At 42.8% G+C, this 22,616-nt stretch overlaps 1 protein-coding gene across 3 annotated transcripts; it reads right to left on the bottom strand.

Annotated features, from left to right (window-relative positions):
• Nucleotides 1–376: 376 nt before the first annotated feature.
• atp1a3b (ATPase Na+/K+ transporting subunit alpha 3b) lies at nucleotides 377–22,082 on the bottom strand. 3 transcript variants are annotated; one of them, XM_069142405.1, is made up of 23 exons: nucleotides 21,896–22,082; nucleotides 21,662–21,754; nucleotides 10,765–10,881; nucleotides 10,052–10,111; nucleotides 9,619–9,822; nucleotides 9,237–9,350; nucleotides 8,480–8,614; nucleotides 8,266–8,383; nucleotides 7,765–8,033; nucleotides 7,266–7,464; nucleotides 6,911–7,155; nucleotides 6,622–6,814; nucleotides 5,750–5,925; nucleotides 5,507–5,643; nucleotides 5,274–5,424; nucleotides 4,582–4,750; nucleotides 4,153–4,307; nucleotides 3,896–4,019; nucleotides 3,533–3,678; nucleotides 3,301–3,431; nucleotides 3,040–3,141; nucleotides 2,851–2,942; nucleotides 377–2,413 (listed from the first exon to the last, which is right to left on the bottom strand). In XM_069142405.1, exons 2-23 carry the CDS (start codon nucleotides 21,665–21,667, stop codon nucleotides 2,385–2,387), a joined length of 3,072 nt encoding a protein of 1,023 aa, XP_068998506.1. In that variant the 5' UTR covers nucleotides 21,668–21,754; nucleotides 21,896–22,082; the 3' UTR covers nucleotides 377–2,384. The 3 variants fall into 3 exon arrangements, with proteins under 3 accessions (XP_068998506.1, XP_068998505.1, XP_068998507.1); XM_069142404.1 differs by having other exon boundaries at nucleotides 21,662–22,082; XM_069142406.1 differs by having other exon boundaries at nucleotides 10,765–10,842; nucleotides 21,662–22,081.
• Nucleotides 22,083–22,616: the final 534 nt, after the last annotated feature.

Genomic DNA, 22,616 nt, shown 5'->3' on the forward strand with positions numbered 1-22,616 from the left:
TGTACTCGGTGGGCAATAAGAGGTTTATTTAAAATAGATGACCCCTGTGGCTCACACAGGTAGTACAATTGCAGTTTGTTCCTTAAAGGTAACAAAGTTTTGCTTTATATGCAGGATTGTTTTTATAAACTTATAAGACTTTTTTGGGGAAATATTAAGACAGACATTCTCATCCCGCAGCTCATTTATGTTGATGTCCGACAAGGCTGACACATTTACAGAGTGGTTTTGGTGCATTACCCTGGGCTGCTGCCAACTCTTACTCCTATGGCAGTTTCACGTTATGCAGTTTGCAGGTTGCACACACTGTATATTCACAACACCAGGTGGCATCACATCCTGAAATTTATATTCAGTTATTTCTACTCTGCAGGAGCACTGTCTTGAACAAGGTTTATATTATTGTGCAAACATTTTATAATACGAGGGTATAAATTAAGATGAATACATTGAGGATATACAGGAGGATAATATGCAGGGATTGCTGTTGAGTGAAGCTACCTATTTGTGTGGAAAGCTTTATCCAATATATATATCTATATTGATATAGATATATATATTTCAGTCAAATACAATCTGACAAACTAGCGCTTAAAAAACAAAATCCTGCTGGAAATAATGAACATTAAAATGTTTTTCTTGCAGGGCTACAGCAACAGATTGTAGATTACATTAAATGAATTATAGTGTGCACAGCCATTTAAAAACAATTTTTAAGTAAGGGTAAGGGGCAGAAATGAGTAGATGAGTGAATATAACAGAGACAAGGACACACAGACAGTTCTGGGTTGTATTAAATGTTCTAGATGTTTTATTGGTGTTGGTTTCATTTATTTGACACACACGTTCTACTAATTGTGTATTTTTTTTTTTTTTTTTTTGATTCTCATTCTTGAATCTCCATCCTTACAGCCTTTCGAGATAGACCCAGCCTGAGACCGCTGGCCCTTCGCTGGTCTCCAACACATACACGTACACAGAACCTGGTCCAAATTGGTCAACATCAGGACCTGGACTGAACCAGACCTGGTTCAGATCCAATAACAGACTCCAGGAACACGAACTCATCGTCACCACTCACCACATCACAGCACACTTAACCACATCATACCACCTGCAGCGACAGGAATCTGAAAGCCTTGTTTGGCGTCTTGCGTCTTTTGGTAAAGACCTAAAACCCTGGCTTTGCTGTTACACTTTAGAATAGCCTCCTGGAAAACCAGCAAAAATAACTGAAACCAAACAAAATACAAAAAGAGAGACATATCTCTCACTTTTCCTATCTCACCAATATTGTTGATGGTCCTCATGAATGTCTCTCTTTAGCCTTTTTTCAACATGTGTTTTTTATTGTTTCATTTAAATTCAGTATAGAATTATATAGATTTCCTAGAGCACACAGAAAGATTGAGTTGTAGTTATCAACTTGGGGGGTGTACTGTAATAGTTATTAACAAGGACAATGGTTCACACAGTGCACACAAACAGAGACAAACGGGGCAGAAGGGAAGGGAGAGGATTGGTGTGAGAGACAGGGGGAGAGGGGAGAGGAAGAAGGGTGTGTGTGTGTGTGTGTGTGTGTGTATGGGGGAGGGGGGGCAGGACAGGACGCTATGGGGTGTGCTTTGTTAGGCCTAAATGAGGAAAAGCAGCTCTCACACACCTCCCCTCCCATCTTAGAAATAAAAAAAAAGACAAGTAAAATCATCAAACCCCACTACCCCACACATTAAAAAACAACAACACTGTGGCCGTTCAGAACAGAAGAGAAGGAATATGGACGCAGTGAGCACGTCAGGGAGATGACCACTCAACTGGTCCTCCACAGACAGGAGACGGAGGCGAGAGGTGGCAGTCGAAGTGGTGTCGGCGGTGGGATCTCACTGTGTGATCTTTATATCTGTGTGTGATTGGAGGACAAGCAAAGGGTTGGCCAGGAGGGGAAAAGAGAAGGGAACGAAGGTTTACAGAAAGACAGGGGTAGAGAGGAGAGGAAGAACGGGGAGGAGAAAGAGCTGGATGGCCCAATTTTGCAGAGGATAGACACTCCCTTTGTATCTTTAGCTCATTCAAATCTACATACACAATATGCAGCTGCCGTTTGGTAGATATATTGGTTTATGTACACAGCAGTGAGAGAACACATGCAAAGAGTATCATAGGAGATGGGTGAGAAAGGGTAGGTCAATGTAGAAATTTGTAAAGGTGCTTTTGCTGTTTTTAATCTTTGGGGCAGTTGTGATGAAAATTGCTTCAAAGCGGTTTTTGTCTTTAAGGGGGCGGGGCGGGGCATCTGAAGATGTGTCTTGCCGAGGAGTGATGGAGTGACAGGGAGGAGAAATAAGTGGAAGATGTAAGGGGCTTGAGCAAAGATGCTCGATCGATCAATAGTATGTCTCCCTTTCCACCCAACCTGGAGTGCAAATGAGAGAAAGAAAAACACAGAAGAAAAGTTTACAGTTAATTAAACAATATTTTCGATATTTTGGGAAATTTGCACAGTTAAATAAGAGGACTGAAACTACTCTCGTGGCTGTACAATAAATACGAAGTCACTGCCACTGAAAACAGGCAGAAACGGTTGACCTGCCTCTATTCGAAGATAACAAACTCTTATCGAACAGCACCTCTAAAGCTCACTACTGATTTAATATCTTGTTTGTTTAATCCATACAAAAACTGAAATGTGCAAACTACTATCATCAGCATGAGTTTGCAAAGCCACCAGCAGAAATAACATAAAATTACTGTGGCCAAGCAAGAAAAAGTCTAGAAAATATACTGTACTCTGTTCAACCAAAACATGCTCCTTTGAGGAAACTTGTTTGAGGGTAAAGAAATTACACTCACCCCCAGGGTTCCGGCGGATGAGAAGTTTTCGAACTTCATCATAAACAAAGATGAGAAAACTGTATGGGAATGCACAAAACCACCAAGTAGGCCTGCAGACAAGACAAGAGAACCAGGAGCATTAAAAACAATCAAGGAAATAGACAACGTGATATATTTTCATGTGAAACATGTGGTAATGACACTCACTTTAGAGGATACATCCTAAGTGCCACGTCCATGCCTGGGCAGTAGGACAGGAAGGCAGCCAGGGCTGTCTCTTCAAACAGGCCGAAGATCAAGATCTTGTTCCTGGGTTGAGAATCACAACAAAAATATTAAAAAAGGAGAAATTGGTAATGCAGAGATCCTATTTATACTGATGATTCTTGGTAAGCAAGATAAATCAGGTGCGAAACTGAAAGGAGATATGCAAGTGTATTGGTGTCACACTGCAGTTCTTGCACTCACTTCATGCCCTGCTGGAACACAGAGTTACGCCTGGTCTTGCAGATGATGACATCAGCCCACTGCACGACTACAATACTGACAAAGAAGGCTGTGTGGCATGTGAACTCCACAATCTTCCTCTGTTCATATGTCTGAGGAGGCAGGAGAGGACAGACAGACAGTAAGACCAAGTAATAAACCTGAAGACCAACACAAGCATTCACTTAAATACACACTAACCCTGCACACTTACCCACTGCTGTCCATAGCTGTCTTCCAAGTCATTGACAGAGCGGTCATCCCAGTTGAGCCTGATGCCCACTAGACGACTGGGCAGGAAACCATTTTCAGCCAAGATGACAAAGTAGGCGAAGAAGCCTCCCAGAGCCTGAATCATGCCTGAGGAAACATACATACACCCACAGAGATTAAGTTACAGGTTTGTCGGTTTTCTAACTTCCTAAATTTATTTTTCCACAAAACATTGCAGATACATCCAAATATCATCCAGCTATTGTTTTTCGGAAACAATAAAGGAGGATGAAGATCAAAATTCAATCCTCATCAAAGACAGATCACAGCTTGGATCACTAGTTGCAGTCTTCAATTCACTTACCAATTTGTCCATAGGCAATGCTGATAAGCCTCTCATTCACCAGCTTGTCCCTGAATGGGTTCCTGGGCTGACGCTTCATGATGTCGCTCTCAGCAGCTTCATAAGCCAGAGAGATGGCTGGAACCTGAGGGAGGAGGACGAGATGTGAACTTTTAGTAGAGTATGACATATAGACAGGAGCTGTAATTGGTGATGCCGGTGTTTGAGCACAGAACCGTTTTGTCATATCAAACATAGAGTGTTTGATGAGCTCTCACCATGTCAGTTCCCAAGTCAATACAGAGGATGGTGATGGTTCCCAGAGGCAGGGGGATGTTGACAATGATGAAGAACAGGAAGGGGGTGATCTCTGGGATGTTGCTGGTCAAGGTGTAGGCAATGGACTTCTTAAGGTTATCAAAGATCAAGCGACCTGAAGGGAGAAAAAGAAGTCAGGTCACATCACAAGGTAAATCCTGCTGTTTGGTAAAAAAATTAAGTTAGGCCTCTGAAAGCACAGATACCTGCACTGCTGCTGGATCTCTGGATGATCATCAGCTCTACTTTTATGTCCAAATATTTATTTTAGTTTAAATAAATTCCCCTTAAAAGCCTTTTCTACTTAAATCTCCTTCCCATGCTCCTCCTACATATTTATTGATTTAAGTGTTCTCGGTCTTCCCATTTACTCCTGTGGGTCTTCTCACCTTCTTCCACTCCAGTGACAATTGAAGCAAAGTTGTCATCGAGCAAGATCATGTCCGCAGCCTGTTTGGACACGTCGGAGCCTGAGATTCCCATTGCAACACCAATGTCAGCCTTTTTCAGAGCAGGTGAGTCATTCACACCATCACCTGTCACAGCCACAATAGCACCCTGGAAGAGATGAAAGAGGGATGAGGAAAGACAGTAAGTAAGCAACATCTTAGTTAAATTTATTCATCCCTCATTTATCAAGGTTATTTGGGGGGGAAAAAGAGACCTGCTTATTTAAACAACACATGCCAAATCCTAAATTTATACAATTTATTCTACAATACACTTCATATTAAGACATCAATATTAAATAATGATAACAATGATATATGAATATACCATGTTGGCAGGAAAATACATTTTTATAACCTTAAACTTCGGAAAATATTTGAAAGCATCTAAATGTTTAAATTAGTATTTTAACATAAACTGAATTAAATCAAAGCCTTTCAAATGCATTCTGACCATTTCACAGAGTAAAAGCAGGTTTTATGTATCAGTCAAGGAATCTTCCTTCAGTGGATAACTAGCGCCATCTGCTGTTGTAAATTAGTCAAGTCTGGACTGAATGAACCCAATGCATTTCCAAAAAAGAGCTTTCTTTTGAAGCCAATACACAAAAACAAAGTCAAAATGTTCCAACCTGTCTCTGGCATCCCTCTACGATGATGAGCTTCTGTTGTGGGGAGGTCCTGGCAAACACAATCTCTGTGTGATTCCTCAGGATGTCATCCATCTGATCCTGAGACAGTTCCTTCAGGTCTGTACCATGAATCACGCAGGCTTTGGCATCCCTGAACACAGACGTTCAAACGGTAATGAGGTTCTCATGATTTGTGTGCTTGTTTTGTGTGTTTTTATGTAAATATTCCTCACCTGGGGTTGACCTGGCAAACGGGTATGTTGAGACGAGCTGCGATGTCCTCCACTGTCTCGTTGCCCTCTGAGATAATTCCCACTCCCTTGGCAATGGCCTTGGCTGTGATTGGATGATCACCAGTGACCATAATGACCTATAAAAGCAACAAAAGATGATTTTTTTTATTTTTATTTTTTATTATCAGGTTTCACAGGTTTAACTGTGATCTTTTACTTTTGTGTTTAGCAAAAATAGCTCACCTTGATACCAGCAGATCTGCACTTTCCAACAGCATCAGGCACAGCAGCACGAGGAGGATCAATCATGGACATGAGGCCGACAAAGCAGAGGTTGTCTGTCTGGAAGTTAACATCTTCTGCGTCAAAGGCAAAGCCCTTGGGGTACTGGTCCTCTGGCATCAATAAGTGGCAGAAACCTGGAGGGAGATGACATGTTATTAATCGATTTGTGATGTCTAAGAATCAGCTTACTTTTCATCCCTATCACTGCTTCCAATAACCTCCAATACTCTTCTGCAGAAATATTTCAACAGTGCATTGTTTCAAGACCTCAGCAGTTTTTAGGATAAAAAAAATTATGTGGAATTCACATTGAAAAGAACCAAATGAAAGCTGTACAAAATATAAAAAATAATTTGTGTCTGATCTTGAGCTGTCGCAAATGTTGAGATTTGTCAGTTATTTGATTATAATCACTTTTAATGCAAAAATGAAAACATGCTCATGAAAGTACACGATTACTAAAAATACTGTAACTGATTTCTTTGTGACACAGCATCGATGTCCAGTAAAAAACGTAAAATAGATGGTCACAAAGCTAAAAATTGCAGTTTGTAATAATCAAGGCATGATTTTTTACAGGAGAGTGACAGTATACATACAGTAACGCACAATGGGAATAGCAGTAGCAGCTTACAAGTCAAATATGCTGTTGTATGACCAACATTTTTATTTAATGCAATTTTTGTAAAAATTAAATTAAGTTATGATATGATTAATTACATTTTTCCTTTAATTGTATAAGAGCAAAACTTGTTTTCTCCTTTTAAACCTCATGGTCTTACTGTCATATCATTCCATCTGTGTCCTCCACCAGTTCTATCCATCCTTACCCAGTACTCGCTCTCCCAGTCCTCCCAGCTCCATGTACGCATTCTGGAAAGCCTCCTTCAACTCCTCATCCATAGGTTGTTCCTTGCCCTGCAGCAGGATGGTGGAGCAGCGGTCTAGGATCCTCTCTGGGGCTCCCTTCATCACCAGCAGATAGCGGTTGTCATTGGGATCCTCTGTTTCATGCACTGATAGCTGGTGGAGGGAACAGAGAGAAGGATTTAAGATAAAACCTGCTGGAATATGTATTGGTATTAATAGTGTTGTTGATATTATCCAGTCATTACTCACCTGGTATTTGTTAGTAGAGTTGAAGGGGATCTCAGCCACCTTCTTGTTCCTGTCCCTCATGGCCCTCACTGAGCCGCAGGACAGCTCGATACACTTCAGCAGGGCCGACTCTGAGGCATCACCGGCCACGTCACGCTTCAGGATGGTCACGGAGTCCTGTCCTGCTTTGAACTGAGCGCGGTTACACAGAGCAGCGACACGAGCGAGAGCAATCCACGTCGTGGAGCTCTTGTCAAACGAAGCACCTGGAGAAGGAACAGAAGAGTGGATATCATTAACGGTAAGCATTAAATCATTTTATGGTGGTAACATATTTCAGACATCTGTGGTGCCTGTATGCCTTATCCTCACTAACCTGACTGGTCCTCTGTGGTGTCAGCCTCATGGATCTGGTTGTCAAACCACATGTGGGCCACAGTCATCCTGTTCTGGGTCAGAGTGCCTGTCTTGTCAGAGCAGATGGTGGAGGTGGAGCCCAGGGTTTCCACAGCTTCCAAGTTCTTCACCAGGCAGTTCTTCTTAGCCATACGCTTGGCAGTCAAAGTCAGACATACCTGCAAACGAAGACATTCATATGAATCAGCTGCAGAGCTGCAAATGGGAGTTTCTGTTCCTTGATGCCACATAAAGTTAGCCAAAGGTACAATAAAATAAGACTAATAAGATTAAATAGACTAAATAAGAAAACAAATAGAAAAACAATGATAAAAGAAGTACAGAAAAGGGAGGCATTAAAATCAGCAATCAAAAGGATATCAAATACAGAAAGAAAATAAGAAACAATAACAGATAAAAAAAAACAAAGTATACTAGTGCAAAAGGCCACAGAATTATCTAATTACTGGTCCACTTACGGTGACAGTGGCAAGCAGCCCCTCAGGCACGTTAGCCACAATGATGCCGATGAGGAAGATGACAGCCTCCAGCCAAGAGTAACCCAGGATGATAGCCAGGATGAAGAAGGTGACTCCCAGGAAGACGGCCACACCTGTGATGATGTGGATGAAGTGCTCAATCTCCTTGGCGATGGGTGTTTTGCCGGTTTCCAGGCCAGAGGTCAGAGTAGCGATGCGACCCATGACTGTGCGGTCTCCAGTGCAGATGACAAGGCCACGTGCTGTCCCTGGTTTTGAGAAAAAAAAAAAAAAAAAAAAAAAGCAGAGACATAATGTAAAATATCTTTCGCTGAATCAGGGGCTAATGGAATTTTCTTACAACCACATTTAAAAAACTAAAATGTATACATTTTTTGTCTCTGTATGTTAAAACTATATTGTGTAAATTTTCTCGTGTCTTAAATTAACTCCATCCACAGTTAATAATAGCATACAGCGCTATTGCCATGGTGACCGTACCCTCAACACAGTTGGTGGAAAAGAAAGCAACGTTTCGGGTCTCCAAGGGGTTGTCATGGGTACAGTCAGGTGACCTGCTCTGAGGCTCTGATTCTCCTGTGAGGGAGGAGTTATCCACCTGTTGGACAGCAGAAAAAGTAAAACATGCAGTTGAGTGCAACAAGAAGCAAAACTTTGAACGTATGTACGTATGTGAGTGTGTCTGTATATGCACCTTGCAGCCATGAGCTGAAACCACCCTAATGTCAGCAGGAATCCGGTCTCCTCCCTTCACCTCAATCAGATCTCCGGCCACCACTTCTTCAGCGTTGATCTGTACCTTCTCACCCTCACGGATCACCAATGCTTGCTGCATGGACACATCAGTAAGTGGTTAGAAATTACTTACACACACTGGACATTATTTACAAAATGGCAGATGGGCAGTTCCAGGAGGCAGGAAAGATCTTTTATGTCCTATCATGTGAAAAGAACTCCTGCAGACATGTTTAAATATACATATAAGTAATGAATTCATCAAATTAAAAGTATTTGAAATCAAAACATACAGTATGCAAAATGATATGCAGACTGTGAGTAGCAACCACTACAGTATTTACCCCAAACCTCAGTGGCAAGAAAAGAAGTAAATGCTTGACGATTGACAAGCAGAGGCAGTGGGGGGACAGTTTGATACAGACCTTGACTGACATGTTAAATGTTACTGCAGAAGCCGAATATAGTGTGTTCATCAATCATGTAAAATTTACAATACATGAACAGTGTTTGTGTTTTATAATAACTTTGTCTCTTAAAACACATTAACTTGGTGTTTAGAACCTGGTGTCTGCCAACTGTTTATAAAAATCCTAAACATTTGAGTTTTTAAAGCTATTTGCTCTTTTTCAAATCTGAGATGATTTCATTCATACAAATGCTTTTTGGGGGGTAAGAGGTCAGGAGGTCGGGCTGAGGGTCAAGCCCATGTTTACCTGAGGCACCATGTTCTTGAAAGACTCCATGATTTTGGAGCTCTTGGCCTCTTGGAAGTATGAGAAGCAACCAGTGATGACAACGACAGCTGTGAGCACAATACCTAGGTACAACTGGGGGAACAGAGAGAGACAGTTAAGTGTGGGCGGTGGGAAGGCACAGGATACAGTACGTGTTATTCATGTCAATCCTTCAGAGTCCTAAGAGTGACAGATGTGTTAATAAGGCGTAAATGGGCCAGATGCGAATATGTTTGTGCAAAATCTCGGTGACAAACTGTGTGTATGCGTGTGTGTGTGTGTGTGTGTGTGTGTGTGTGTGTGTGTGTGTGTGTGTGTGTGTGTGTGTGTGTGTGTGTGTGTGTGTGTGTGGATTGCTCACATTGTCGCCTGCAGGATCGTCCTCAGTGGCTGCCTGGATGGCGTAGGCCAGAAAGCAGAGGATGGCACCGATCCACAGCAGGACAGAGAATCCACCAAACAGCTGGCGACAGAACTTGACCCACTCCGGGGTGGTGGGAGGAGGGGTGAGAGCATTTGGACCATCTCTGATCAGAAACTCTGCTGCCTTGGCATTGGTCAGCCCCTGGAGGGAAGAGAGAGGACGTGGCATGAGGAGCAAGCACAGACAGATTAAAAAGGAAAAAAAAAAAAAAAAAGTTTAAGTTTGCAAACACTCTGATATATCGTAACTATATCTTTTTAGTCTGGTGGAGTGTTGGGCTGCATTATCAATAACTCCAACTTGTATCCTACTGCCACCAAGTGGCAAACTGGAAAAACAGTCTCAAACCAACAATGCATCATCAACCCACCTGGACAATATCAGTCTGGAATTTCCTGCATACTTCCTCTATGGACATCTTGTGTTCCGTCTGTAAGGAAAAGGAAGAAAAAAAAAAAAAAAGAAGGAAAAAAAGATGAATACTTTGTGCAGTTCAGAATTTTAGTAGCTGGTTTTTGCATGCAAGAACTCTTTTTTTTTTTTATAAAAAAATTGTCTAAATTAATCTTGAATGTGCTAATATACATATGGTCTAAAATATACTTTTTGGCATTTTTAAAACATCTAATAACTTCATGAGAGTCAAGGTAATTACATATTGACTCCACGCATGCAGTTCACCTCAGAGATAAGGGTATTAGGGCAGCCAGGTATGGCGACCTTGTTGATTGTTTCTTGCGCTGAAATGTGGGATCAAACTGATGACCTCCTGATAAGTCACCATTCTCACCAGTAAAAATACATTTACATTGGCCTGTATGAGAAAGACATTCCTTCCCTCCAAAAAAAGAAGAAAAGCTGCATATTCAACTGCAATAATCCTGCAAGAGGATGTTCTTTAAAAAAAAATTGAAAATATTTTTTTTCACCTGCTGAAATGCATGGATAGTATGAAAGGAACTTTTGAAATAAGGAAATGTTATACGTCAAATGAATTAGCCTTTGACTGAGGGTAAAACTGAATTGACCTCAAACATACTTCAGCTCCACAATTATTCTGAGACAAAAGGACGTTTTACTTACAATGGGTACTTCCTTCTTCAGGTCATCCATGTCCTTGGTACCCGCCTTCTTCTTCTTGGGGGATCGGTCATCTTTGTCCTGTGTGGTGGCAACGCGGTAACTGTCTGACCGCCCATACTACAGACACATACATATGTTTTATACATGCACTCAGACTAGATTAGGGAGATAGTAGCCTGTATGCCTTTGTGTGTTCTCTGGCTTTGTAAATGTGCATTAAAGGCACTACAAACTGTTCAGAGAGCTGCCTTGTCTGCCATCATATTCATCAGTCACTGACTGCAACAGAAATGAAGCCAGTGGGCTTTATCGAATTGCCCTTGATGTTCCTCTGTTTCACTACACAGTAAATAGTGTGGTATCCTTGTGAAGTGGCCTGGTCAGGTAGGTAGTATTTTTCAGGAGGTAATAATGTCAATTATTCTCAGTTCATGAGGAAGATATGATTAAAAGCATCAGTATAAAAACCTATCATTATAAAGGCATATTAAATGAGACAGGATAATACATCACCCTGATAGCTGTTATGTTTGAACAAAAATATCTACTTTAAGATTGCCCTATCATCACGCATCAAAGCATGCGCCCGCAGTCTGCTCTGCCATTTGATCTCCATTGATCAAATAATTCTCCCTCGGATGTCGACAACAGCCTGATGGACACATCAAAACGTAATCAAGTGAAAATGGTTTAACCTGTACATTTTAATTAATCACTTCCTGCTCCTTTTCATTTGTCTATCTTGCAGAAAAGGACGAGAGAGAGAGAGAGAGAGAGAGAGAGAGAGAGAGAGAGAGAGAGAGAGAGAGAGAGCAGGAAAACTGAGTTTGCAGATTTCTCAAAGGATTCTCGTGTGCTAAAATATTAGACCAGATGGATCAGAGACACTTTGAAGTCAAGATTACTGGAAAAATGAAGCCACAAGTCCAGACATACACATATAGAAAGACACTTTAAATGTCGTTATCACTCTTCTGCCTGCTTTACTTCACAGCCCGTTGTTCCAGCTACCCTCCTTACTGTAATTGTCCCCTTAGAAATTGGCTTATGTTGTTAAACCTATTAATAACCCAGATTTTCTCCAGCACTGCACATTCTGGTTCTCCAAGGTCTATAACTGTAGCTCTAACTTCTTGTCTGGAAGAAGAGCAGCCTGACCGCTGAGCCACATCAATACAAATGTGCCTCATCAAAAGGTCAGAGGTGACATGACGAGGCAAGAATCCCTCCCAGAAGGTGTTGGCGGATCTCAGTGGAAGGCCCTTTCATCAACACAACCTGGTCATCAAGGAAACTGAGCTTGGAGGCAGATCAATTTAGTAAGATGTACATTGATGACTCCAAGCAGAGGTTTGCAAGGCTGATACAGTAAGTGTGGCAGAGTCCAGCTGATATGGATGACACATAATTTAATCTAAGTCAATACCAATCAACTAATGATAAATGACAGGAATCATTTTAATCTCAAATTAAGGTACTTGTGAAAATAAAATGAGAAAATTAGGTTAAAGGTTTTTATTTCATGAGTAAATTTGACTGAGTTTCACAGGAAATAAATTTGTGTTCTGACACTGAAGTAAACACCCTCTAGTGGTACAGCTAGTATTTGACTGCTGTGTTGGAATCTCATTATGAGGTAGCTATGAACTACAGAGATAAAAACTGCTCTGGCCTTTGACATACTTCTTAAAAGCATGTTTACTTTAAAATAAATGGGTCCAAGTCAAACCGATATATTTACAAAAGCACTTGCGTGGGAGTATTAATTAAGACGTTCCCAACTCCTCCACATGTGTTGAAAATCAAACTCACACCCAAACCGCACCAAAGCATACACACCCGCAGTGGGACAAAATGTGACCAACTTTCCACTGCATTTCCCAATCGTGCTGCAACTGTACTGTTGTTGTGTGAGAAATCAAGTCTCTACATACTTCATTTGTCTGTGGTTACAAGTACCTGTCTTTCTGGTTTATCATCATAAAACCAAGGCTTGAAAAAAACATCTACATGATAACTCCCACTCACTTAACTATGGAGCGGGAGCTGCTCAACGACCACTTCTGAATTCCAAACAAACAATGAAACCATTTGTTCTAGCATGTCAGTGTGAGAGAGCTGTTTGACCTGAATGCAAATACACACACACACACACACACACACACACACACACACACACACACACATATATATATATATGTATATATATATATATATATATATAGAGAGAGAGAGAGAGAGAGAGAGAGAGAGAGAGAGAGAGAGTGTTCTGCAACAAAAGAACAGGTGAGCAAATCTCCTGCTGCAGCAAGACCAGGCAGGCCTGGTGAGGCAGACTGCATAGGAGCGAGACTGATGCAGTGGAAAAGTACTGCTGCTGATTCCCTCTGAGACATACACTGGATGCTGTGTGTGTGTGTATCTGAGAATGTCAACAAGGGTGTGTTGGCACATGCATACATACATATGTATTATATGCACAAATGATTGGAGCTAAAGGGAGTAAATAATGGCTCGATATCCCCTTTCAGCGATCAAAGAAGACGTTGAATAACATGGAAAGTTACAGATATACATTTTATTCAAGTGTAATTTGGCACCACAGTTTCACTGATGACAGACTGGCAGGTGTGTGTGTATAAATTTGTAGTTATTTTATTGTTGTGGCTAGTTTTTCCAGAGATAAAGACTGAACACTGTAAACACCCATTTAGAGAGTATTGTCAGCTCAACAGTGCACCTGCTCCCTCTGCTGACATTTTTAATATAAATATGAACACAGACTTCTTTCTCCTTATGGCATACACACTCACACAAGCGCACACGCTTACATAATCCCGGACCACAAAAGTGGTTGGCAGGGAGATGAAGACGAGTGCCAAATAAAAGAGAGAAGTGGTGAAAAGTGAAGACACGGAGAGATGGATGTGAAGGGGGCGGATGACAGACAGAACTGGGTGCATGGAAAGGGAGACATCAGTGGGAGGTGAGAAGCAGGGACAGATAAAGAGAGACAGATTGGCAGGTGGAGGCAGGATCAGAGGGTGAGTGAGAGAGCGAGAGGCGTTGCCGTCACCTCTCTTTCATGCTTCTAATTAGATATTGACCAGCAGTCTTTGTTTGCTGGCTTTGTGTCACTGTTTGACCCACTGTGACCCCACTCTAATACATTGCACAACCTCACTTATGTGTGTGTGTGTGTGTGTGTGTGTGTGTGTGTGTGTGTGTGTGTGTCTCTGTGTGTGTGTCACTTTGAGTAGGTGTTTCTCATATGCTAATAGATTATCTTCTCACTGTGGGGTGTCTGTGTGTGCAGATATGAATGAGTAGTTATCAGCATGACTCAGGAAAAGGGCGAGTTGCCAACCTATTCTTTGTCTGTTTCCAGTATGTTAAGTGTATACTTGCTTTACGTTTGTGTGTCATTTTGTTTGTTTAATGACACGAGGGACAGCCTGGCAACTTGTCCCCCATTTAAACACCTGATAAGATGTCACCATTGCACCTGAAGCAACATTTTGCCACGGATACAAACAACAAACACTCTAAACTACCTGACTGTCTATTTAACCCTCGTGTTGTCCTCAGGTCAAGATGACCCGCAGCTGTGTTCAACCAAGTTCTATTTTATTTTTTATTTTTTTGGGGATCATTGGTGACAAGGAGGCTGTGAGGGTTTCTTTTAAAGAATGATGACCAATGATCCCAAAAAATATAAAAATATAGAAATAAAATAGAACTTGGTTGAACACAGCTGCGGGTCATTTTGACCCGAGGACAACGCAAGGGTTAATACTCATTTGTTTATCATTTTGTCTCTTGATCATAATTATTGAAGTCAACAGAGAAGATAATGTCCATACTTAATCTATACAGAAAACCCGTGCTGCTGCCCATAGGTGTGTGTCTCTGTATATTTGTCCAGCTGTCTCACACAGCTCTGGGTAATTTAACGAGCCCACTCTGTCCTGAGGAAGGAAACAAGAGACTTGTGGCTGGAATTACAGATGCTCATTCTCCCACAAGTGCACAGACCAACACAGTGATGGTCAGACATATCTCTGACATCATCAGGAAATGGAACAAACCTCTATGGATTACATAGTGTAATCACTCACATCCAGTGGCATACTGGCTTATTAAAATAGGCTTCAAATATCAATAATTCAATTAAGCCCATGTTTCATGTACAGTGTCTGCCTCCGTGTCTGATTTGGTCACGAATTATTGTGCAGGCCTGCGCTGGCTAATAACCAAGCTAAACCTTGAAATTTGCCCTCGTGAGCAACACTGATGAGTGTGTTTGGAGGGCATGTAACCATGGTGACCAGCAGGGGCCATTGGCATGGTGACGAAGCTCAGCAGTGGCCTAGTATTCCTAGGATCCCCCGATGTGATCCGGCATGAGTAATAATTGATGCGTCTGTAACTGGACACTGTATTCACTGCTCTAAAACAGACATGCGATTGATTCAAGGAATTCGTGTGCGTGTGCTTATATCTGTGCGAGCAGAAGTGAGTCATTGTATTGGCTACAGTCCGTATGTGCAGCGTCTACACGCATTGCGGCAGAGAGAGTGAGGGAGATGCAGAGTGAAGGAAAGAGAGACCCAGTCACGCCACAAGAAGATACAAGACACCAAAGATAACACACTTTAAATGTGTGCTCAGAGAGGCCTGAGACCTTGTTAAAACCTTCCTCACAGTGTCAGTTAAAAGATCATTTTCTAACTTGAATGACTGGGTAGATTTGAACTTTTCACACGCCATAAAACTACAGAGCCAGACACGGCAGTGAAATCAAGTGATACTACTCGATTGGGTTGTGCACATCATGCACCCACTAAGCGATGTGTTCAGTTTAGGAGTGGCACGAGAGAGCGAGAGAGAGAGAGAGAGAGAGGAACTACGCACGTTGATGACAGCAGGCCGAGGCATGCAAACTGAAGGGGGGTTTGATCGGGATTGGCAAGTTGCACGTTTTCTTCCCGTTTTATGATTGAGCCCTGCAGCATGACACAAATACAAAATGGCTGTTGTCAGGCAATTCTGTTTGTCTTCACGTGGAACTCTTATGAGGAAGTGGTTTGTAGGTGGAGGAAAAATACCAGTGCTCCAGATGTTGTTGTTCCGCAACCACGACAGTATTTGTCATACCTACGTACAAACGAGTCTACACTTCCTTTTTGCACGTGGCAGCCACACACAGCGAACATATCAGCTCCTCTGCACGGACCACGTGAGAGCTACATCATTCTGTTATTGCGTGTTTTTCACATGACTGTATAGGGAAAAAAATATATGACATGTTTTCCGTGTTTAACACGTGGTCATTTGTGCTCTGGCCACATAGCAACTGTTTTTAAAGGTAACATGAGGTGGATATTGGCTCTAACTCAGGTCAATTCTTCTCTTCAGTTCAGTAAAAATGTAAAGGCAGGAGGTTAAAGGCCCTCTGTCTCAAGTCTGGTCCACTGCTTAGCTCAAATGTTGTTCATTTTATTAACAAGCCTCAATTTTATTTATCGAGCGTAAATGGCCATTGTCACCTCTTGAAGCTCAAATTATGAAAATCGGATCTCTCCCACATTTTGCTATCTTTTTCCTCTCAATGAATAATCTAATAAAAGCAGCAAATAATTGCCAAAACATCATTTAAATAACCTCAATAAAAGAAAAAAACAGAAACTAGTGACAAATTGTAAAAGCTGTTAAAAAGGATGAACACAGTGCCCTGTTTGTATTTTTTTTGCATCTGTAGGCATTCTACTATAACCTTTGCGTGTGTGAATACGTGTCTTTGCATGCTAGTGTGTGTGACCTTGCAAGGTCATTGGGCCATCTGCTGTTTCTTGCAGCAGGATGAAAAGGCTCTGGCCCACAGTAGGGGGCTCAGGCTGGGGACCATGGGACATGGCTGTTGGGATTAGCTAGTCTTATTACTACACTGGATTAGCCCACAAAAAGCATAGTGGGCTCTTTGTGTGTCTCTTCCTTCTTTTCCATTCTCTCCCAGAAAAATCACATGCATAAATGCAATTCCCACATTTATCATCAAGTCTTGATGCCAATTATCCAGAGAATGGGTTCTAACAGTATTGCGTAAGGAAGTGATTATGTAGTAATTTTTAACTGATAATTAGTATTTAGATGCTTTGAAAAAGAAACTATCAGGATACTTGTTTCTCTTCTCTGCATCAGCCTTGCGAGTGATGTGAAGGCTTTTTATCTTTTAACAAACTGAACAGACATCAAAATAAAGAGATTCCAGATATCAGACATGAAGAAGAAAAGGAAAAAATAGCATAAACCCTGTCTGGAAGAAACAGACAGAGACTCTGTTACTACTGAGGGGCAGCTAAAACTAAAGACTGTATGAACAAGTATAAGCACAGAATTGATCTGATGGAATAGTGTACAGAAATAGATTCACGTACGATAAGAAAGACTGACTGATGAAGAGCACTGAAAGAAAATCGTAATCTCCAAACCTCATGAACAAAGAGAGATTAACTCTCTTTAGCTTTCAGATCATCTGTTTTGTTCTCGCTAAAGGAAAAGAAAAAGAAAAAGAAACAAAACCAAGAAATGTAACCAAACACAAACCAAATCCCAACCTACGTTATACCCCTCCCCCCCTCCGCCCGCTCTACTCTGTTCCCTCCCGTCCATCTGTCGGTGCTGTCATCACGTTCATCTGTTCATACCACAGAAACTATTGTGTAACTGGGTAGATTTAGTTCTATACAATGTACGGCCGAGTACTGGGAATAATGGGAGCTGTGGAGGACTTAAACTGTGTCTTGGCCCGCCTTGCGAGTGTGTTCTGGTCAAGATTACCATTGTAAATCTCTTGGCGCTTGTTGAGAAAATGGCATCTCGCCATGGTGTGAGTGAGGGCATCGTAGGACTCCCCAGCAGGCAGGTGGTCCCACGGAGACATACAGATGTTTCATGCACACACACAGCTGCTGACTGCTCAATATCCAAATAACCATTAACATATCAAATTTTCAGCACGAGTCCCTTTGGAGCCAGGATCTGTTGTGTGAATCACACTAATGAACAAATCATTCAGTATTCATTAATTTATTTACAGTTACTCATATAAAAGTATTTAAAAAAAATGTCATGGCAGCATTAAATGGTAACCAAATCTAAATAAATCCAATAAATTAATGATCTCTGGTTTTGACAGGCATTTGTCTATTGTGGCTGCCCAGTGTTACACATTGTGCTTTAGTGTATTCACACAGGCACACTCACATCTCCAGGACAACACCCTGAATTAGTTATGTTGCTGTAGTCAGGGAACCTAACCCTTCTGAATCGCTCTCTTGATGGGAGACCATCAACTCATTAATGCTGAAAAACTGTTGGCCGCATTAATCATTGTAATCTAGTTTTAAAGTAATGTATGAAGGAGGCAGCACTGACCTTTACATTTTATTAGCATTACACAAGCTGCTTCTGAGCTCACAGCTCAGTACTGTTAGTCTCCTGCTAGTGAAGAGGCTAATTGGAAGTTTGTCACTGAGGCACTGGAGAAATCTGGACTCTGTCCTTCAGAAGTACTCTCACTAAGGAAAATGTCCTCATTACAAAAGATATCTATTGATTAGACATTGTCGAGTGGCTAGAAGGGGACAATGGAGAAGCGTTTCAAAGGGTCACCGTATTGACCTTAATTGACCCCTGGAATCACATGGCCAAAAGGCTGGTCAGCAATACCGTGTATACATCCTGTATGGAAATGCTGTTCCTATTGGTCCCTGCAACGTGTGGCACAGATCAGCTATGGTACAGTGCAGCCTATCAGCATCAGGCAGCAGGTGCAATGGGGAGGGATGTGCAGCACTCTGCACCAAACTGAGGGCTGGGCCTCTGCAGCGGCCACACACATCCAACTCCCGAATTACCTTCAATACCACCTCCCAACTTCTTTTTTTCTATCACTGCGCACATCTCATTAGTACTCGTGTAAAAGTACACAATGTTCTAGAAACCTTTGTATCCCGAGGAAATTGGTACATTTATGTTAACAGGGGCTTCAGCCGTACTGCATCCAGAGCAGAACAGCCACACCCCTCATCACCGGCCATTTTGACCTTCTCACAAATCCTTAGTGCTACAACACCTTCCTTTTCCTTTGATCCTCTCCTGGTGCGTCATCCGAGCCACACCACATCTCTCCAACCTCTCCGCCGCAGCTAACCCATCGGTCGGAAATGTCCGATGAACATCACCCACCCAAGCTCATCCCTCCTCTCCCAATCCCATCTGTCTCCTCTCCTCTTGATAACCAATGCCATAAGGCGCAGCAAGAGGAAACATGAGCCATGGTAATGTGAGCCTCGGGTCATTATCCTGTAACAGGATATACAGCCAAGCAACCCCCCCCCCCCCCTCCATACGCCAGCTCCCTCCCGTTAAATCTCTCTCTCTTTCTCTCACTACATCTGCAAAACCATCACTATGTATCTGCCCTTCCCCTCGCTCTCTCATTCTGTGTGCCTCTTGTTCTCTCAGCAGCAGCACCCCCCCTCCCCCAGCTGTGTCACGTGTCTGAAGGTGAAAAGCAGCAGGCGATACATGTGTGCAGACCTTCATCCACATCTGACTGTACACTCCTCCTATAGACTCTTGCGTTTCAGCCAGTAGCTGCATCAATGCAGAGAAGTACAGATGAGAGGGTGATGATGTGCGCGAGTGACGACACTCTCTTTGTCGTGCTCTTCCACATTTAGAATATCTTTGTCTGACAAAATATGCCGGTTGTCTCTTTGCTCAATAGCATCACTGCTGTCTCTTAACCTTTCTTCGTGCCAGCCTATCACAGCTCTTTACAGGGAATTTCCACACCAGAGGCCCCGCCCCCGGTTTGACGCAAAAGGCACGTCGCAAGCGATGCCCCCTGCGGCCTTGGGAAAGGACAGCTGGCAGTGCCATAGCACAGTGCGCCAGTGCGAAATTGTCGGAAGAAACCCAGACACAGGGAAAGATAATAAATGTAATCATCCTTATAACAAGCTCCCCGGTACATTTGCACATCCACGACTCCCGAGACGTCATCCCTGCATTCATTCCATTCCCCATTCAGGGTCACCTTAGTGCGCAAAGGGCGAAAGGCAAAGAAATCAGGAATGCTAATATTTTCCTATTATTTTATTTTATAACGCCAACCTCTGGAGAGATGTGTCATCTTCCCAAATTACACACCATTTCCACTGGGCGTCTCTCCCTCTTCCTGCTACACCAAACTTCCACACAGCAGTACGGTACCCATCCCTTTTGACGCAGTGCCCACTAATGCTGCCGGGTTAGCTTCCATGTCTAAACGAACGACACGAATCCTGCGTCTCTCTCGGCAGAGAATTTTTCAGATGCTGCAGAGGCAAACATCAGCTCGCGTCACTGCCGTCATGACACCGGTTCGCACTGGCTTTTGGAGCAGATTTGTCAGTACCGCATGGTTTTCTGTCTGCAGCGTCATGCCGCCGCAATATTCAGTGGGCAAACCGGAGCCAGAGATTAAAAATTACAACTCCTTTCGCAGGACGGTGATAAGAGTAGAAATTGCGCAATAGCTCAAAATCGCACCATGGCTTTAGCCTGGTATTTTTCCACCGGGCTCCGCTGATTCATTTACACGGCTAATACGTTTATTCAGACAACCGGAAACATATCAGATGCGTTAATGGCGTATTAGAATGCGAGCAGTATTTGGCAACTCTCTAAAATCACACCGACTTCACGTAACTCTAACGAACACATCGTCGCGCATCCGCGAACATCGTTTCTTTAATCTGTGGTGTTTGTAAATGTGTTCACTGATGGCGATTATCGAGTCCCTGTTATGTCATAAATTAAAGGGGAAATAAGCTGGTGAGGCGCTTATTCCCGGTAACCGCATTATGACGCACGGGTCATCGAGGCTGCCGAGGATGAGACTCCTCAGCTGCTAGCGTCCACATTAAGGACGCAGCGGGCTCAGCATCTTCCCTGTGCACCGCCAGATGCTTCTCCCAGAGGAGGACCGGAGAGAGGGAAGAGCCAGCGGGGCGCAAAGCAGGAGAGGACAGGAGGAGGAGGAGGAGGAGGAGGAGGACGAGGGCCGGGGTGGAGGTGGAGGAGGGGGGGCAACGAGAGCACGAAGGAGGTCACAATGGACTGTGGTCATTCATCCCATGAAAAGTCATACCGCATAACTGTGCTCTGTAAATGTGAAAACTCGTTTTATTCTAACACAAGATAATAGCTGGTGAAGATACCACATCCCCCCCCCCTCCCTCTCTCCTACGCCAGAGCAAGAATAAACCGATTAGGCCTACTGTGGCTGGCAAGGTTATCGTCAAAGCAAGGCCTGTCAGAGACCTAAATGACACCCTGAACAACCGCTAAACCACACACACCTACTCCCCTTAGCAGACTTTGGCATTCGTTTTTGTTTTGTTTTTTCGTTTTTTTTTTGTTTTTTTTATTCCTAACCTTTTTCATCATAGGGACGCATGACTAAGAGGATGAAAGGAAATTAAATGAGCCAGTATAATATTCTGTTCAAATGAAAACCAGGCTTCAAATGAACCTGAGCAGCTACTAAAAGATGCTGCTTTCTACCTCTGCACTAGACAGGCGCTTCTGGCCACATCAATTTGTCGCAGTCTACGAGACCAGGGTAAAACACAGTTCCGCATTAGAGTCAATGTCACTCAGACAAACGGGCTTTCAATAAAGGAAAAGAAAAAAAAAAGATGACATCACGGCTCATTTTCAAACCTTTCCTCATCAGATTCCAGGCTACCTCTCATTTGTCAGGCCACTTCATGTGTGGCTATAACGCAGTGAAAAAAAAAAAAAAAAAAAAAAAAAAAAAAAAAATGGAAATCGTCAGTCTTACCCCCATGTTGGCGCAGTCACTCTTCTCCTCTCAGGTGATGCACGGCTTGAGAGGTATCAGCCCCTCACGTTGAATTATATCAAAATGCCTCGCCTTGAAAAACAAAACAAGATACGCTCAGTTGTTTTTGGGAGGCTTATATGATCAGAACAGGGAAAAGACGTCGGAGAAGTTAGCCTATCTATATTTCTGATAAACGAGTTTCCTGGGTCTTAAATGAACAGTCTCTCAAACCTTGAAAAAGGTTCGGCAACAATTCCCTCCTATGAGGCGTCTTTCAAATGAAATGTTGCGGTCTCAAGCGGAGCATCACGCGCAGTTCCGCTTCCTTCCTTCGCTCTCTGATACTTGCGGTGAAAGACCGGCGAGTCTACAGAGCCTCACTGCTACCTTTTCAGGACTTGATCTCCCTCCGCGGCTCTGCCAGCTGCCGCAGTACTCCGCTCTTCTAGCTGCACCACTCCGCCAGTGGAAGAAGCGCCCCGTCAAGCAAATGGGTGAATCGAGGGGACAATTAAACCCCGCCCACCATCAACACAGGCCAATCATAATTCTGAGCGGTTCATCGCTATTGGGATTGTTGACCAATTGTTTTCATCGCAGTCTTCTAGCGAGCCAATAGAAAGCCAGTTCAGCCCCTCCTGCTTTACTGCAGATTTCCGAGGCTTACAGCCAGCAGCATCGCGAGTCTCTAGGCAGATTTTTTTTTTAAATATATATATATAAATGGACGCACAAGGTTAGATTCTAGTTGTCGTGATTGTATTTGTTCTTCATGTAATGTATTTATGCAGCATAAAATAGTGGATTTTATGTGCATTACGCAATTGCATGTGATAAGCAGCACCCCTGGATGTCTCATCGGTCGTGTTGGTCCTATCATGAGCATGTTGTGCACCTCCATATGTCACTTCAGCAGTGGGCCTGGGTGCAGCAGACAGAGGGGAGAGCAGTA

This window comes from Embiotoca jacksoni, unplaced genomic scaffold (genome assembly GCF_022577435.1).
Source record: "Embiotoca jacksoni isolate LCO1_2020_lvr unplaced genomic scaffold, fEmbJac1.0.p SCAF_11, whole genome shotgun sequence".
NCBI classification, from domain to species: domain Eukaryota; kingdom Metazoa; phylum Chordata; class Actinopteri; family Embiotocidae; genus Embiotoca; species Embiotoca jacksoni.